The 17,895-nt window shown below is 40.5% G+C and overlaps 1 protein-coding gene across 2 annotated transcripts in view; it reads left to right on the top strand.

Moving 5' to 3' along the window:
* GABRA5 (gamma-aminobutyric acid type A receptor subunit alpha5) overlaps positions 1-17,895 on the top strand; it is an 81,900-nt gene that overhangs the window by 17,997 nt on the left and 46,008 nt on the right. For both annotated transcript variants that reach the window (XM_041752894.1, XM_041752893.1), the window contains 2 exons: positions 161-228; positions 342-562. In XM_041752894.1, coding sequence (XP_041608828.1) covers positions 161-228; positions 342-562 — 289 coding nt within the window. The remainder of the gene's footprint in view (positions 1-160; positions 229-341; positions 563-17,895) is intronic.

The raw sequence follows: 17,895 nt of genomic DNA, 5'->3' as shown, positions 1-17,895 counted from the left end.
TGGTTTCATTTGGTGTCTGTCAATAAACACATTATTAAATCCCTGTGATTGCCAAGAGTGAAACTGGTTACTAGACTAAGGACATGAGTACGCTGTGATGGGTGGTTCCCTGTGAGCTCCGTGCCCGGTGCCCATGCAGGAACCTGTGTCTTTGTTTCAGAACGAATCACTCAGGTGCGGACGGACATCTACGTCACCAGCTTCGGCCCAGTATCCGACACCGAGATGGTAGGTCTCAAGGCACGCCCCCCACCCCCCACATTGCTCTCAGTGGTCTCTGAGCCAACTCCCCAAGGGCCTTCTCCACTGACTTATCACTTGGTTGCCTTCCTTTGCATCAGGAATATACCATAGATGTGTTTTTCCGACAAAGCTGGAAAGATGAAAGGCTTCGGTTTAAAGGGCCCATGCAGCGCCTCCCTCTCAACAATCTCCTTGCCAGCAAAATCTGGACCCCAGACACGTTCTTCCACAACGGGAAAAAGTCCATTGCCCACAACATGACCACGCCCAACAAGCTGCTGAGGCTGGAGGACGACGGTACGCTGCTCTACACCATGCGGTGAGCAGCACCTGTGCGACAACAGGGCACAGCGCGCGTGGGGTGGGGCCCCCCTGGGCAGACAGGGTGCGCTCTGGAGGTGGGGCTGGGGGGGGTCCGGGCGGGGAAGGGGGCGGGCAGCGCCCGGGGGTGGGAATCCCCCTGCACAGACGACGGGGTGCGCGCTGGAGGCGGGGCTGCTGGCTGGGGGTGCATCTGTTCCGCTCTGGAGCACAGCGCAGGGCGCCCAACGCCTCCTTCCTGCCCGGGGGCCCTACAGCCTCATGGGTTCACACCTTGCTCCGTGTGTTCGAGCACGTGCGTGTTTAGGGTAGTTTTTACCTTCTGGCCCTGTCTGATGTCCATGTAGATTATTTACCCAAACTCTGTAGGTACTTGTGTTTGCTATATATACCAACCAAATAAAGATGACTATATATCTTTTTTTGGTTCAACATAGGGAGCATCTTTGGAATAGTGACCCAGATAATGTAAGTTAGGGACATTTTATCTTATAAAAAATTTTATTTAAAAAGCCCAAAGGAGTATCCTTTTTTTATTGCAGTTCTGCCCCCTTTTAAATTTAAAAAACCCATTTCTTATATGCTTTGACAACATTTAGATGCTGAGGTTAAATTTTAGTATTTCTAAATTAAAATTATCCATAGTTATTTTTTAAAATTCTGAATTATTCATTGCAATTAAGTAAATCAATACATTGACTGGTGACAAAGACTCCTTTATAGCTTTTCAGTTTCCATGGTGGGCCTAAGTATTTTTGGAAAAAAAAATTTTTCATTCAGAAAAAAAAAAAAGCCATAAAGCTAAGTTAAAAAATTTTTTAAATGACATGCATTTGTACAGTCATTATTGGGATTTCTCTCTCCACCTTACGTAAAATTCTTCACAATAAACTTTATATTTGAAAGAAGTAATCATAGTGGAAATAACATTGATGCTGTCATCTTCTGAGGCTGCATGTGCTAACATAAGTTCTAAGGAATGTTTTGACACATTGTATCCCAAACCTGTTTGACAATAGATCTCGATTTTTCTTAAAATAGCCCAGTAAGGATTCTGATAAAAGAGCCTCTATCTTATCATTTTGATAAATGAGCCCATACACACCTTAGCATTTTACTATGTCTCACTCTTTCCTTTTCCCTATGTTGGTCTTGAACATATTTTACCCATGGATGGAAACATGAGTTGTGAACATCAGTGCCCTGGGACAGCACCTTCTCCATGCAGAGAAGTATACTGAAAGGCTACAAAATATCTCAAGTGTTGAAAATTCATCTTTGGTCATCATTCTTGTAAAAGGGAATCTGTGCAGTGAATCCAAAGGTACTTTGTTCAGCTTTGGAAACAGAGAGCAGGCATGGAAAGTTCCAGGTCTTGGAAGGTGCTGTTTGGCATGAATGATTGGATGCCATTAATGTGGGGGCACCATGTGAGCTTGCTGTGTGCCTTCTTTCTATTCATAGAATAAAAGTACCCCTAGTCCCCACAGACTATTGACCTTGATTCACACCTGGTTTCTATCACTGAAAGAGTGTATTTAGGCCTAAGACAGTGGGATGCTTTAATCTTGGTGCATGATTGCTTGAACAGCATTAGGTAGGCCCCTTGTTTAGAAGGAGAAGGGGTGGCAGAGGGGCCGCTTACTGAGTGTCTATGTACCTGGCAACTTCACAAACACAGGATTCTTGCGTTTTCAGATAGCCTGGCCACTATGATGTCATTTTCATTAACCAACAAAGATAATGAGTCTCAGAGAGGTTTGGTAATCAACCCAATGTCATACAGGTAGTGAGAAAGGCAGCAGAAATTTGAATTCTGGTCTAAGCAATTTCCTTGCTTAATCCATCACACTAGAAAATTGGAGGATGCAGCATTACTAGACATATACTAGCTTTTTTCTTATTCTTGTCGTACAAATGTCATGCCCAGAAGGAAGATGGTGAGAACCAGAGTAACTTGTTGGCAGTTATTTTTTCCTTGTTTATGCAGAGGAAGTCTGCTAATGATTTGCAAAGTTGATAATGAGTTTTCTCTTTTGGTCATACACATTTGGAAAGTGCACATACTTCCACTTGAAAGTGTTAAGAGTTTCAATGTGGTAGAGCTATAGCTATAATTTGATAGCATTTTACCTGTTGATTTAGCAAAGACGGAGTGATAGGACTAATTGGACAGCCATTGATGTCTCAGCACCAGCACCCTGTCATTGTTAAACAGTTAAACAGTCTTTCTGTTTAGCACTTCTGTCCAGCCTTGCAAAAGCAATGATATGCTTAGATCTCGTAATTCCCATGTAATGTCCTTAAGGAAATAATTAGGAATATAGACTAAGCTTTATGCACAGAGATTTCTATTATGTTACTTATAATACCAAACATTGGAAGAAATCTTAAAAATTCACATTTTCCAACAAAAACTGTATTTTTACATTTTTTTTTTTTTGAGAGAGTGCTTATGTGGGAGCAAGGCGGGGCAGAGGGAGAGGGAGAGCAAATCTTAAATAGGCTCCATGCCCAACACAGAGCCTGATCTCACCACCCTGAGGTCGTGACCTGAGCTGAAACCAAGAGTTGAACTCTTAACTGACAGAGCCAGCCAGGAGCCCCTATTTTTACATTTTTATTCAGACTTTGGAGGTAATTAAAAAGATGAAATATGAAAGTGTAGAAGAGCATTCATGTGATGCACTGAGACAAATGTCTACTAAAGTGCCGTTACCAACTTCTAAAAAGTAACTCCATAAAGATTATGGTACATAGATGGGGTTTATTTATGTAAAAATCCCACCATGCTCCAGAGATCATTTAAAGTAGCATTCAAAGATACACACAGTTCTTAAGATGGAATTCTTTAAATAGGCGATTTTAAAGACACCAAGGTAAAATAAGCTATTGTTATCATTTGCTCTCAAAATGTCTGCCAAAAATTCTTAGGTGCTTGTCTGGAAGCCATTGCCAATTTTTGTTCTGGAGAACTTTCTACCACCAATGGGTCATCTGCTTATAGGATGTAAAGATAAAAATCATCAGCTGCTCAGTATAATTCCATAGAGAGCAACACACATTTCCGGTTGGACCCTCAAGGAGAGAACACTTCTAGACTACCGAACAATTTGTTGAGGACAATCTTTCAACTAACAGAGTGATACATTTTACAGATTGTCCCTAGGTTGTGCTTTGGACATTAGACAGGCGGCCAGGAAACGTCAAAGGGAACCTCAACACAGCCATCTCCCGGGCCTTCCCTTGCAGGGCTGGAGAGAGGAGATGCAGAGCCCAGAGCTTCACATCTGTCCATCTAGGGACCAAAGGACTCATCCTTCTCACCAGCCTTGCTAATTGTTCTTTCCCCTGGGTAGAACTTGTGGTTGTCATCATGTAGCAGTGGGTCCCAATTCCACACCGGGACAAGCCCATGCAGTATAGAATGAGCACATCTCTCAGGAAGCATGTCAAATCTGATGATCCATTTTCCTTTATGAATATGTGAGCTGGGAAACAATGTCCTCCTCTCATCTCTCTGTTCCCCACATCTTTTAATAGTGCAAACTCTTGTAAGACACACAGTGAGAATCACTTTAGGGCATATTCCCCTGGTCTTTGAGCCTCTAGCAGAAGAGCAAGTCTCTTTTAGTTTCTTGTGTAGAAAACCACGATAGGTAAGAAGGAGCTTACTAGAAGGCAGACTGTACTAGTACCACACAGTTCTACCTATATCAGAAACCCTGGCTGCCATTCTATCCAAGACCATCTTGGAAAAGGCCTGTAATAGAGACATCCAGGCAAATATTTTACAGTGCAGACTGTTGGGCCATTGGGGGTCATAGGATGCACTGCATGTAGTGAAAGCACTGGACAGAGTCATTCACTGAATACCACTTCACATTCTCACTTTTACACAAAATGTATTTGAATTGCTATTTTTATTTGATAAAGGCATATTTTTGTATAACTTTTATAAACAATTTTATTATATGTTTCTTTTTTGGCTTCATCTTTTTTAATTTTTATTATTATTTTTTTACATATTTTTAATTGGAGTTCAATTTGCCAACATATAGCATAACACCCAGTGCTCATCCCATCAAGTGCCCCCCTCAATGCTCGTCACCCAGTCACCCCCACCCTCCGCCCACCTCCCTTTCCACCACCCCTTGTTCATTTCCTTGTTCATTTCATTTCTCACTTCCTGAGAGTTAGGAGTCTCTCAGGTTGTCTCCCTCTCTGATATTTCCCACTCATTTTTTCTCCTTTCCCCTTTATTCCCTTTCCCTGTTTTTTATATTCCCCAAATGAATGAGACCATATAATGTTTGTCCTTCTCTAATTGACTTATTTCACTCAGCATAATACCCTCCAGTTCCATCCATGTCGAAGCAAATGGTGGGTATTTGTCATTTTATATGTGTCTTTAAACACTACTCTAAATGCATTTTAAAATGGCAAACACATCTCTTCACTTAAAAAAAAAAAAAAAGAAAAAACACTGTTCGGGACTCCTTGGGTGGCTCAGTGGTTTGGCACCTGCCTTTGGCCCAGGGCGTGATCCTGGAGTCCCGGGATCTAGTCCCACATCAGGCTCCCAGCATGGAGCTTGCTTCTCCCTCTGCCTGTGTCTCCGCCTCTCTTTCTCTCTCTCTGATATACATAAATAAAATCTTTAAAAAAAAAACACTTTCCTACCAAGCAAGTACAGAACTTTTAAATTTAATTATTACAATTATTTTTAAACACTTCTTTACATGCATCATGGGAAATCTATCATCTATTCCCTGAAATAACATTCTTCTCAAAGTTTCCTGCACATACAGATCTCATCAGCATCTTTATTAAATGTGTTTTTAGCACCTGTCTTAATAGAAAGGTGTATATTTATCAGTGCTTACACTCCTTTTAGATTTTCATCAGTGGAAAGCACTGCTTTGCATTGAGACACTATGATGCAGTAAAAAGCATGTGCTTAGGATTAGGTTTACTTAAGCTCAAATTCTGACTCAGTCTCTTAGTAGTCATGAGTTCTTGGTCATTTTATCTCTTAGAGCCATTTTTGTCATTGTTTTTCATTTCTTTTCTTCCTGAGCAGTATAGCTGTAGGTTCTGAGAATGTATGAAAACTGGTAGTATATACACTTATTCCCGGAATGGCCACTGGAAGGCAGCATACTCACATTTTTGCATAGTCATTGGCAGCATCAGTTCAGGTTATAACTTGAAGGAAGCTATATGTATATTATACATGTTTGACTTGTGGATAACATATTTAAAGGAAATTATACATTTACAGGTAGAAGTTTTTAACGGCACTGATAAGTATTTGTACCCCTATATACACATACAAGCATCGATGTATCTGTATTTATACACACATACACACACACCAGTGTCTAGATAAAAATGATTTTTGTGATACCAACAGATGTGCTAGCTGAATCATGCAGTATTTAAGATAACATTTATGTTAATGACAAGGATTAAAATATGAATTAAAAGTGTAAGACATGGAAAATCAGCAAGTATGGAATACAACTATGATAACACTCAGACCAAAGAGAATCACTGTTAGTAATTTGGGGTGTATCATGTACGTATGTATGTGTAGGCACAAGTGCACACCTGTGTATATGAGTGTATGTCTGCACATATACTCTCTTATAGGTTTTGAGTGGTCTCACTCTCTGAAAACTGTTCTGTAAGTGTCTTTTATAATTTAAAATATATTGAAAACTTCCCCCCCCCATCATTAAACATCATTGAAACTTCAAGGTCCATCACATTCCATCATATGGATATCCCGTCATTATATGGTGTCTTAACAAAAATTCATTTCATTTTCATTTTCTCTGTCATAAACAACATTGCCATGCAAATTTGTAATTATATTTTTGGGATAAATTCCAAGAGCTGGCCAAAAGAGAGGTCTTTTGATACCCACTTCCAAGTTGTTCTCTAGAAAAACTAGCAATTTCCCTTTTTCCAACAGTGGGAGAGGAGATCCTCTCTATCACTTCTTCCTTCACACATTATACACAAAGATAAAGATAGACTGTTGCCCCTTTTTGCTACACAAGATGTGATTAACACCAATGTCCAAAAATTGACTCATCCTGAGATTTCTAATAATGTAGGCTTGCTTCTTTCCCTTTGGGAAATGACTCCCACAGAACAGTATGTGCACTGTCTTGGCTGAGAATGGTATTAATTTGGGGACCAGCATCCTGACCTGCACACCACTGCTCTGATCTCCATCATTCCATCAGACACACATCCACAACCTCCCTCAGTTTCCTCAGCCACCAAAAACTGAGACTTCCCTAAGATTTCTTCCTGATGTTTTCTGCTCTCCATCAGTCTGTTGCACACTGGCTCACCTCTGGGTCCTCTGTATTTTGTGGCACCCTGAGTAATCTCATTCCCTGCACTTGGCGCCTGGGCTGGCCCTCAAGAGGAACATCCTGCATGTTTATGCAGGGACAGTGATGATAGAAGCACGACACTGCCATCTCTTACTGTAGGCCCTGCCGCTTCTCACACCTTAGTTTGAGGGATTGAGATAGGGGACCTGCAGAATTTCTCTTTCACAAACATGTTCAGTGCATAGGTTTCTGCCAAATTATAAAGATTCGAGTTGATATTTGGCTAACAATCTGTACTTGTGAGATACAAGTGAGGACATTTTAATACATATTTCTTGCATATTTTGGTTTGAAACATGGCTGAAATTATCTTGGGTCAATTCAATCTGGTCAGTCTGGACTTTTAACTGCCAGGAACACATTTCATGAAGGACCACCTCATCCTTTGCAAATGGGCCATCTCCAGCACATTTTTGTCTTCTGAGGTCATGACCCCATGGAGGCTGTCAGACACTCTCTCCTACTGAGAGAGAATCCAGGCTCCTTATGCAGCCCTTCATTTTTCTGTCCAGGCAGGGACCTTCTTGGAAATGAGCCACCTGCAAGCTCAGGGCCACGTCTTCAAAAGGTTGGAGGTGACAATTGCAGGCTCTGGGTGGAAAGTCCCAGGCAGCTGCTGGCTAGGGCCTTGGCTCCAGGCCCCCAGCCCCAGGCCCCCAACCTCCCAAAGGTAATGTCTGAAAAGAAAGAAACACTTAAGCTGATCTGCTAATTACTTTTCAAAAACGTATGTGGCCTTCATTATGTGCTGGGTACTTCAGAAACATAAGCTCATAACGCACTAAGATATTAGTACCATCATTACACCAGTTGACAGATGAGGAATTAGACTATCACTAAAGCCCAAATGCCAATTCCACCTGCCTATATCTATTTTAATATAATATCTAAGAAATGTACAATAGGAAACTGCACTCCTTTCTGCCAACACGTGTGAAAATAAGGTCCACCAGGTGGTGCTATGTCAGTTTAGGCTAGAGTTCCTGAATGCCCTGCTGCTCCATCAGATTCAGGGAAAGCACTGGTTTCAAAAAACACTTTCAGGGAAAATAAACTGTTGCATCTCTGGGCTGTGTTCCCATAAAAATGCAGTTGGTATATCTGCAACAGATCTGAGGATGCTCAGAGCCAAGAAATCCATCCTTAGCTCCACAGTTCCCTAATGTGTAATCAACTTGAATTTCTCACCAAGCCATTGGGTCACCAGGGTGCTGACTTACTTTCAAGGAGATGCTAAGAAAGTTCTTCCCTCCCCTCATTTGGAAAAAAGTGAATAACCATCCTTCCTATTATCAACTAAGATGATGGTTAACCAATGCGGATATTGGTTTCATATCTCATCCCTCTTTATGCTCAGAGTTTGAATGATCCATAAATATTAGCCAAGTATCTTGAGTAGTATTAAATTAAAAGGAGTCATTGTCTTGGTAATGTGGCCAATGAAGTGAAGATTTCTGTATTTACCCTGAAAATAATTAGGAATTTGCTGATGGGTATGGAAATGAAGGAAAAGTGGTGCTTAATGGAAAAGATGGAAAAAGTGGCGGAGTTCTCCACACTTAACATATTTCTCAAGTGACCTGGAGTCACAAGTTTTTTGTTTTTTTTTCCTATAATATCTTTTGTCCAATACAGTAACCTACAGACACATATGGCATGTTAAATAAAATTTGAAACTCTGTTCCTTAGTCATATTAGTGTATGTCAGGAGGACAATGGCTAGATGTGGAATGGCTTCAGTATTGGACAGAACAGAGATAGGACATTTAGGTTATCACAGAAAGTTCCATTCCAATCAGCCTGGTTTAAGAGCAACAACAACAACAACAAAATGAGTGGTCGTCTTTATCCACTGGCCCTGATCATAGCTGCAACACACAGCATATCAGCCAATACGGTTGAAGAAAAGACAATGGTCTGAGGCTGAGAATCCTCAGATTTAAATAACATTTAAAATAGTTTAAGGATAGTTAAAGCATTTATGCTACAATCTTTTACTTATATATTTATTTTTCAGCTTTTCTGAGATATAATTGATATATAACACAGTGTAAGTGCACAGCATGTTGATTTGATGCACTTATATACTGCAAAATTATTGTCATACCACATAACTACCTTTGTTTTTGTTGAGAACATTTAAGACCTACTCTCTTAGCAACTTTCAAGTATATAATACAGTATTAAAGTAATCATGATGCTGCACATCAGAGTCCCAGAACTTACTCATCTGACAAGTTTATACCCTTGTCCAAATCTTCCCATGTCCCGCACCAGCCAGCCCCTGGCAATCACCAATCTACTCTGTATTTCTATGAATTCAGATTTTTTAGATTCTACATGTAAGTAGAATCATATAGTATTTGTCTCTGACTTATGTCATGTAGCATAGTGCCCTCAAAGTTCATTTATGATTACCACAAATGGCAGGATTTCCATTTTTCTCATGGGTGAATAATATTCCATTTTATAAATATACCACATTTTCTTTATCCATTTATCCATAGAAGGGCACTTAGATTCCTTCCATGTCTTGCCTATTGTGACTAATGCTGCACTGAATGTGGAAGTGCAGATGTCTCTTCGAGATCTTAGTTTTATTTCCTTTGGATATGTACTGAGAAGTGTGATTGCGGGATCATATGGCAGTTCTCTTTTTAATGTTTTTTAAAGATTTTTATTTATTTATTTATTCATGAGAGACACACAGAGAGAGGCAGAGACACAGGCAGAGGGAGAAGCAGGCTTCATGCAGGAAGCCCAATGTGGGGCTGGATCCTGGGACCCCGGGATCATGCCCTGAGCCAAGGCAGACGCTCAACCACTGAGCCACCCAGACATCCCTATTTTTAATTTTTTTTGAGGAATCTGCATACTGTTTCCATTGTGGCTGTACCAATTTGCATTCCCACTTACAGTGTACAAGTCATTATAACAGATGTAAGCTGACATTTCATTGTGGTTTTGATTTTCATTTTCCTGGTAATTAGTGATGTCGAGTACCTTTTCATGTATCTGTTAACCATTTATATGTCTTCTTTGGAAAAACATCTTTTCAGTGCCCTGGCACACTTAAAAATCTGACTTTTTTTTTTTTTTTGGTATTGAATTCTATGAGACTATTCTCCTAATGTGTTTGTTTGGCTCCTTTGTCAAACATTACTTAATGTATACATGAGGATTTATTGCTGAGCTCTTGGTTCTGTTCCATTGGTTTATGTGTTTATGTTTCATTGGTCTATGTGTTTTTATTTAAGTCAGGTTACCAGACTGCTTTGATTGCTACAGCTTTACAGTATAGTTGAAACCTGGAAATATGATCTTCCAGCTCTGTTCTTTCTCAGAAGAAGAAAGCTATTTAGGATCTTTGGTGGTTTCCATATAAATTTTAGGATTTTTTTTCTATCTCTGTGAACAATACCATTAGAATCTGATAGGGATTACACTGAATCTACAGATGCTTTGAGAAATATAGATGTTTTAACAAGGTTGATTCTTCTGATCCATGAACACAGGACTTGTGTTTGTTTGTATTTTCTTCATTTGATTTCTTTCATCAAAGTCATGTAGTTTAAAAAAAAAAAAAGTCATGTAGTTTTTAGCATAGAGATCTTTTAACCTCTTTAGTTAAATTTATTTTTAAGACATTTATTGTTTCTGGGTACTATTGTAAATGGAGTTGCTTTCTTTATTTCATTTTCAAATGTCTCATTGTTAGTGTAGAGAAGCACAGCTAATTGCTGTATGTTGATGTTGTTTCCTGCAACTTTACTGAATCTATTAATTAGTTATAACAGTTTCTTGGTTGAGTCTTTAGGATTCTGTCTTTATAAGATCATATCATCTGCAAACAAAGAGGAATTTTGCTTCCTTAATTCCAATTTGGATACCTTTTGTTTCTTTTCCTTAACTGATTTCTCTGGCCATTACTCCATACTATGTAATAGGAAAGGTGAAAAAGTGAACACTTCTTCACTGATCTTGACTTGTTCCTGATCTTAGAGGAAAAGCTTTCAGACTTTCACCATTGAGTATAATGTTAGCTGAGTGCTTGTTATATGTCTTCTTTATGTTATGTTCCTTTTATACCAAATTTGTTCAGTGTTTCTAGCATGAAAGTCGGTTGCATTTTGTCAAATTTTCCACATCTATTGAGATAATCATATAATTTTTATGTTTTATTCTATTAATGTGGTGTTTCATATTTATTACCTTGTGATGTTGAAACATCCTTGAATCCCAGGAATAAATCCTGAATATCATGTTGTACAGACTTTCTTTTTTCAGTTTTTTTTTAATTTATTTTTTATTGCTGTTCAATTTGCCAACATATAGAATAACACCCAGTGCTCATCCCATCAAGTGCGCCCCACAGTGCCCGTCACCCAGTCACCCCCATCCCTCACCCACCTCCTCTTCCACCACCCCTAGTTCGTTTCCCACAGTTAGGAGTCTCTCATGTTCTGTCTCCCTTTCTGATATTTCCCACTCATTTTTCTCCTTTCCCCTTTATTCCCTTTCCCTATTTCTTACATTCCCCATGAATGAGACCATATAATGTTTGTCCTTCTCGGATTGACTTATTTCACTCAGCATAATACCCTCCAGTTCCATCCACGTCGAAGCAAATGGTGGGTATTTGTCATTTCTAATGGCTGAGTAATATTCCATTGTATACATAAACCACATCATCTTTATCCATTCATCTTTCGATGGACACCGAGGCTCCTTCCACAGTTTGGCTATTGTGGACATTGCTACTAGAAACATCGGGGTGCAGGTGTCCTGGGGTTTCATTGCATCTGTATCTTTGGGGTAAATCCCCAGCAGTGCAATTGCTGGGTCGTAGGGCAGGTCTATTTTTAACTCTTTAAGGAACCTCCACACCCTTTTCCAGAGTGGCTGCACCAGTTCACATTCCCACCAACAGTGCAGGAGGGTTCCCCTTTCTCCACACCCTCTCCAACATTTGTTGTTTCCTGTCTTGTTAATTTTCCCCATTCTCACTGGTGTGAGGTGGTATCTCATTGTGGTTTTGATTTGTATTTCCCTGATGGCACGTGATGCAGAGCATTTACTCATCTGCTTGTTGGCCATATCTGTGTCTTCCTCTCTGAGATTTCTGTTCGTGTCTTTTGCCCATTTCATGATTGGATTGTTTGTTTCTTGGCTGTTGAGTTTAATAAGTTCTTTATACATCTTGGATACTAGCCCTTTATCTGATCCATCATTTGCAAATATCTTCTCCCATTCTGTACGCTGTCTTTTAGCTTTGTTGACTGTTTCTTTTGCTGTGCAAAAGCTTCTTATCTTGATGAAGTCCCAATAGTTCATTTTTGCTTTTGTTTCTCTTGCCTTCATGGATGTATCTTGCAAGAAGTTACTGTGGCCAAGTTCAAAAAGGGTGTTGCCTGTGTTCTCCTCTAGGATTTTGATGGAATATTGTCTCACATTCAGATCTTTCATCCATTTTGAGTTTATCTTTGTGTGTAGTGTAAGAGAATGGTCTAGTTTCATTCTTCTGCACATGGCTGTCCAATTTTCTCAGCACCATTTATTGAAGAGTCTGTCTTTTTTCCAGTGGATAGTCTTTCCTGTTTTGTCGAATATTAGTTGACCGTAACGTTGAGGGTCCACTTCTGGATTCTCTATTCTGTTCCATTGATCTATGTGTCTGTTTTTGTGCCAGTACGACACTGTCTTGATGACCACAGCTTTGTGGTACAACCTGAAATCTGGCATTGTGATGCCCCCAGCTATGGTTTTCTTTTTTAATATTCCCCTGGCTATCCGGGGTATTTTCTGATTCCACACAAATCTTAAGATGATTTGTTCCAACTCCCTGAAGAAAGTTCATGGTATTTTGATAGGAATTGCATTAAACGTGTAAATTGCCCTGGGTACCATTGACATTTTCACAATATTAATTCTGCCAATCCATGAGCATGGAATATTTTTCCATCTCTTTGTGTCTTCCTCAATTTCTTTCAGAAGTATTCTGTAGTTTTGAGGGTATAGATCCTTTACCTCTTTGGTAAGGTTTATTCCTAGGTATCTTATGCTTTTGGGTGCAATTGTAAATGGGATTGACTCCTTAATTTCCCTTTCTTCAGTCTCATTCTTAGTGAATAGAAATGCCACTGACTTCCGGGCATTGATTTTGTATCCTGCCACACTGCCAAATTGCTGTATGATTTCTAGCAATCTTGGGGTGGATTCTTTTGGGTTTTCTATGTAGAACATCATGTCATCTGCGAAGAGGGAGAGTTTGACTTCTTCTTTGCCAATTTGAATGCCTTTTCTTTCTTTTTCTTGTCTGATTGCTGAGGCTAGGACTTCTAGTACTATGTTGAATAGCAGTGGTGAGAGTGGACATCCCTGTCTTGTTCCTGATCTTCGGGGAAAGGCTACCAGTGCTTCCCCACTGAGAATGATGTTTGCTGTGGGCTTTTCGTAGATGGCGTTTAAGATGCTGCAGATTGTTCCCTCTATCCCTACACTCTGAAGAGTTTTGATCAGGAATGGATGCTGTATTTTGTCAAATGCTTTACTGCATCTACTGAGAGGATCATATGGTTTTTGTTTTTTCTCTTGCTGATATGATGAATCACATTGATTGTTTTATGAGTGTTGAACCAGCCTTGCATCCCGGGGATAAATCCTACTTGGTCATGGCGAATAATCTTCTTAATGTATTGTTGGATCCAATTGGCTAGTATCTTGTCAAGAATTTTTGCATCCATGTTCATCAGGGATATTGGTTTATTTATTTATTTTTATTTTATTTATTTATTCATGATAGTTACAGAGAGAGAGACAGAGAGGCAGAGACACAGACAGAGGGAGAAGCAGGCTCCATGCAGAGAGCCCGACGTGGGATTCGATCCTGGGTCTCCAGGATCACGCCCCGGGCCAAAGGCAGGCGCCAAACCGCTGCGCCACCCAGGGATCCCCGGGATATTGGTTTATAATTCTCCTTTTTGGTGGGGTCTTTGGTTTTGGAATTGAAGTGGAGAGGTCTGCTGTTAATCTAATATTTCTCCCCATAAAAGTTAGAGATTTCTTGTCTCTTGCTGCTTTAAGGATCTTCTTTTTGTCTTTGGAATTTGCAAGCTTCACTATTAAATGTCAAGGTGTTGAGCAGTTTTTATTGATTTTAGGGGGGATCTCTCTATTTCCTGGATCTGAATGCCTGTTTCCCTCCCCAGATTAGGAAAGTTTTCAGCTATGATTTGTTCAAATACATATTCTGGCCCTCTGGCCCTTTTAGCGCCCTCGGGAACCCCAATTAAACGTAGATTTTTCTTCCTGTGGCTGTCACTTATTTCCCCTATCCTATCCTCATGATCTTTTGTTTTTCTCTTTTTTCCTCAATTTCCCTCTTTGCCATCAGCTTGTCTTCTATGTCACTCACTCATTCTTCTACCTCGTTAACCCTCGTCCTTAGTACCTCTAGTTTGGATTGCATCTCATTTAATTGATTTTTAATTTCTGCCTGATTAGATCTAAATTCTGCAGTCATGAAGTCTCTTGAGTCCTTTATGCTTTTTCCTAGAGCCACCAGTAGTTTTATAATAGTGCTTCTGAATTGGCTTTCTGACATGGAATTGTAATCCAAATTTTGTAATTCTGTGGGAGAGGTATGTTTCTGATTCTTTCTTTTGAGGTGAGTTTTTCCTTCTAGTCATTTTGCTCAGTGCAGAATGGCCAAAAACAAGTTGTATTGGGAAAAGGAGAAAAATGAGAGAAGAGAAAGAAGAAAAGAAAAAGAAAAAGAAACTAAGAAGGAAATAAAAAAACAGAAGAGAAGAAAAAAGGGGGGGGGAAGCAAACAGAAAACAAAAAAACAAGGGGGAGTGTCCTCTGATTCAATAAACTGTAAATCCCTCGACTTCCCCTGGAACTCTCCAGTGCTGCTTGGTCAATAATTTGTTTTTCCCTTGTCTGGCTGGTCTTCTGGGGGAGGGGCTTGCTGTGCTGATTCTCAGGTGTGAGCCCTTGGGGGAGGTGCTCAGCCCCCTGCCTGGTGCATGGCTCAGTGAAAGTTGCTGTCCTGTTTATCCCGTGAGGCCCCAGGAGGAACAACCACAGTGGGGCAGCCAGCTCTCCATCCCTGGAGTCAGCTCCTGTAGTAACTACCGCAGCTCCCAGTCTGCAGGGGCCTGGATGCTCCGGAGCCGGGGGCTGCTGATATGCACAGCTTGGGGGTGCCCAGTGGCAGGACCGTCCACTCTGTTCTGTGTCCTCCTGGCCTCTGCTTGTCCCGGGGGGAGGCCAGATCCTAGGCTGTGTCCCCCAGCGCCCTGGGCCCCGGGGGCCTGCACCGCTGGAAACGTGCTCCCAGCAGCCCCTTCCGCATGGAGCCTCTGCCTGAGCCGCCCCCGAGCTGCTCCTGGGTCCAGCCAGGCACCTGCTGCAGCCCTTTAGGGAGCTCGGCCGCCGGGGTGTGGCGAGCTCTCCCCAGGGGCACAGGTGCCCTGTTAGTGTCCCAGGGAGCCTGAGGGCATCCCCACCCTCCTGGGGTCCTGCTCTAACTCCCTGTGAGCGCCTTTCCCCGGGAAGATTGGTGAAACTCCTGCTTCTCCAGGAGGTTTTCCTGTCCTGGGGACACTTGCCCCAGCCTTAGCCCGGCTCCTCGCGGGGACCCTCCCCCTTGGATGCCTTTTGTTTCTTTATTTCTTTTTTCCCCCATCTTCCTACTTGATAGAAGCCGAACTCTTCTCACTGTAGCATTACAGCTGTTCTCTCTTTAAATCTCAGGCCGAATTCGTAGATTTTCAGGATGATTTGAAGGTTATCTAGGTAATTTGGTGGGGACAGGTGACTTGGAGCCCTACTCTTCTGCCATCTTGCCTTTTTTTCAGTTTTTATTTAAATTCTACTTAGTTAACATTCAGTGTAATATTAGTTTCTGGTGTACAATATAGTAATTCAGCACTTCCATACATCACCCAGTGCTCATCACAAGTATACTCGTTAATCCCCATGACCTGTTTAACCCATCCTCCCACCAACCTCTGGTCTGGTAACCATCAGTTTGTTCTCTATAGTTAAGAGCTTGTTTTTTTGGTTTGTCTGTCTTTTTTCTCCTATGCTCATTTGTTTTTTTCTTTTTTTGTTAAATTCCACATATGAATGAAACCATATGGTATTTGTCTTTCTAATTTTGTTTAGCATTCTACTCTCTAGCTCCATCTATGTCATTGCAAATTACTAGATTTCATCCTTTTTTATGACTGAATAATATTCCATTGTATGTATATATCACTTCTTCTTTATCCTTTCATCAGTTAATGACCACTTGAGTTGCTTCCGTAATTTGGCTATTGTAGATAATGCTGCAGTAAACATTGAGGTGCATGTATCCCTTTGAATTAGTGTGGGGTTTTTTTGTTTTTTAATTTAATTTTATTTACTTATTCATGAGAGACATAGAGAGAGAAAGAGAGAGAGGCAGAGACACAGGCAGAGGGAGAAGCAGTCTCCAAGCAGGGAGGCCAAGGTGGGACTCGATCCCGGGCCTCCAGGATCATACCCTGGGCTGAAGGTGGCGCTAAACCACTGAGCCACCTGGGCTGCCCTGTTTTTGTATTCTTTAGGTAAATATCTAGTAGTGCAATTGCTGGATGGTAAGGTTGTTCTATTTTTAACTTTTTGAAGAAACTCCATACTGTTTTCCAGAGTGGCTACACTAGTTTACATTCCAACCAAAGTGCAAGACAGTTCTCCTTTCTCCACATTCTTACCAAAATCTGTTGTTTCTTATGTTGTTGAGTTTAGCGATTCTGACAAGTGTGAGGTGGTATCTCATGGTTTTGATTTGTATTTCCCTGATGATCAGTGATGTTGGGCATCTTTCATGTGCTTGTTGGCCATCTGTATGTTTTCTTTGAAGAAATGTCTTTTCATGTTTTCAGCCCATTTTTTAATTGGATTATTCTTTTTATTCCTTAAAAGATTTTATTTATTTATTCATGAGAGATACAGAGAGAGGCCAAGACATAGGTAGAGGGAGAAGCAGGCTCCTTGCAGGAAGATCAATCTGGGAGTTGATCCCCGGACCTAGGAAACTGCCCTGAGCCGAAGGCAGACACTCAACTGCTGAGCCACCCAGGCATCCTTTAACTGGATTATTCAATATTGGGCTGTTAACTTTTATAAATTCCTTATATATTTTGGATGCTAACCTTTACTTACATATGACATTTACAAGTTTCTTTTATTCCATAGGTTGCCTTTTAGTTTTATTGTTTCTTTCACTGGGCAGAAGCTTTTTATTTTGATACGGTCCCATTAGTTTATTTTTGCTTTTGTTTCCTTTGCCTCAGGAAACTTACCTGGAACGAATTTGCTGTGGCTGATGTCAAAGAAGTTACTGCCTGTGTTCTCTTCTAGGATTTTTATAGTTTCAGGTCTCACATTTAGTTCTCTGATCCATTTTGAATTTATTTGCGTATATGGTATAAGAAAGTAATCCACTTTCATTCTTTTGCATGTTGCTGTCCAGTTTTCTTAACACCATTTGTTGAAGAGACTGTCTTTTCCCATTGGATATTCTTTCCTACTCTGTTAAACATTAATTGACCATATAATCTTGGGTTTATTTCTGTTTTCTGTCCTGTTCTTTGATCTCGGTGTCTATTTTTGTGCCAGTACCATACTGTTTTGATTGCTACAGGTTTGTAATATAACATGAAGTCTGGTATTGTGATGCCTCTAGCTTTTCTTTTCCTTTTCTAGATTGCTTTGTCTATTCAGGTCTTTTGTGGATCTGTACTGTGGTCTTTTTAATATAATGTTGAATTGAACTTACTAGCATTTTGTTGTGAACTTTTGCATCAGTGTTCACCAGGGATGTTTATCTACTCCTTTCCAGAAGAAAGCCTTAATATCAGGATAATGCTGGTCTTGCAAAAAT

This window comes from Vulpes lagopus, chromosome 4, assembly GCF_018345385.1.
Source record: "Vulpes lagopus strain Blue_001 chromosome 4, ASM1834538v1, whole genome shotgun sequence".
Classification (NCBI taxonomy): domain Eukaryota; kingdom Metazoa; phylum Chordata; class Mammalia; order Carnivora; family Canidae; genus Vulpes; species Vulpes lagopus.
This window is presented reverse-complemented; position numbering and strand designations above follow the sequence as displayed.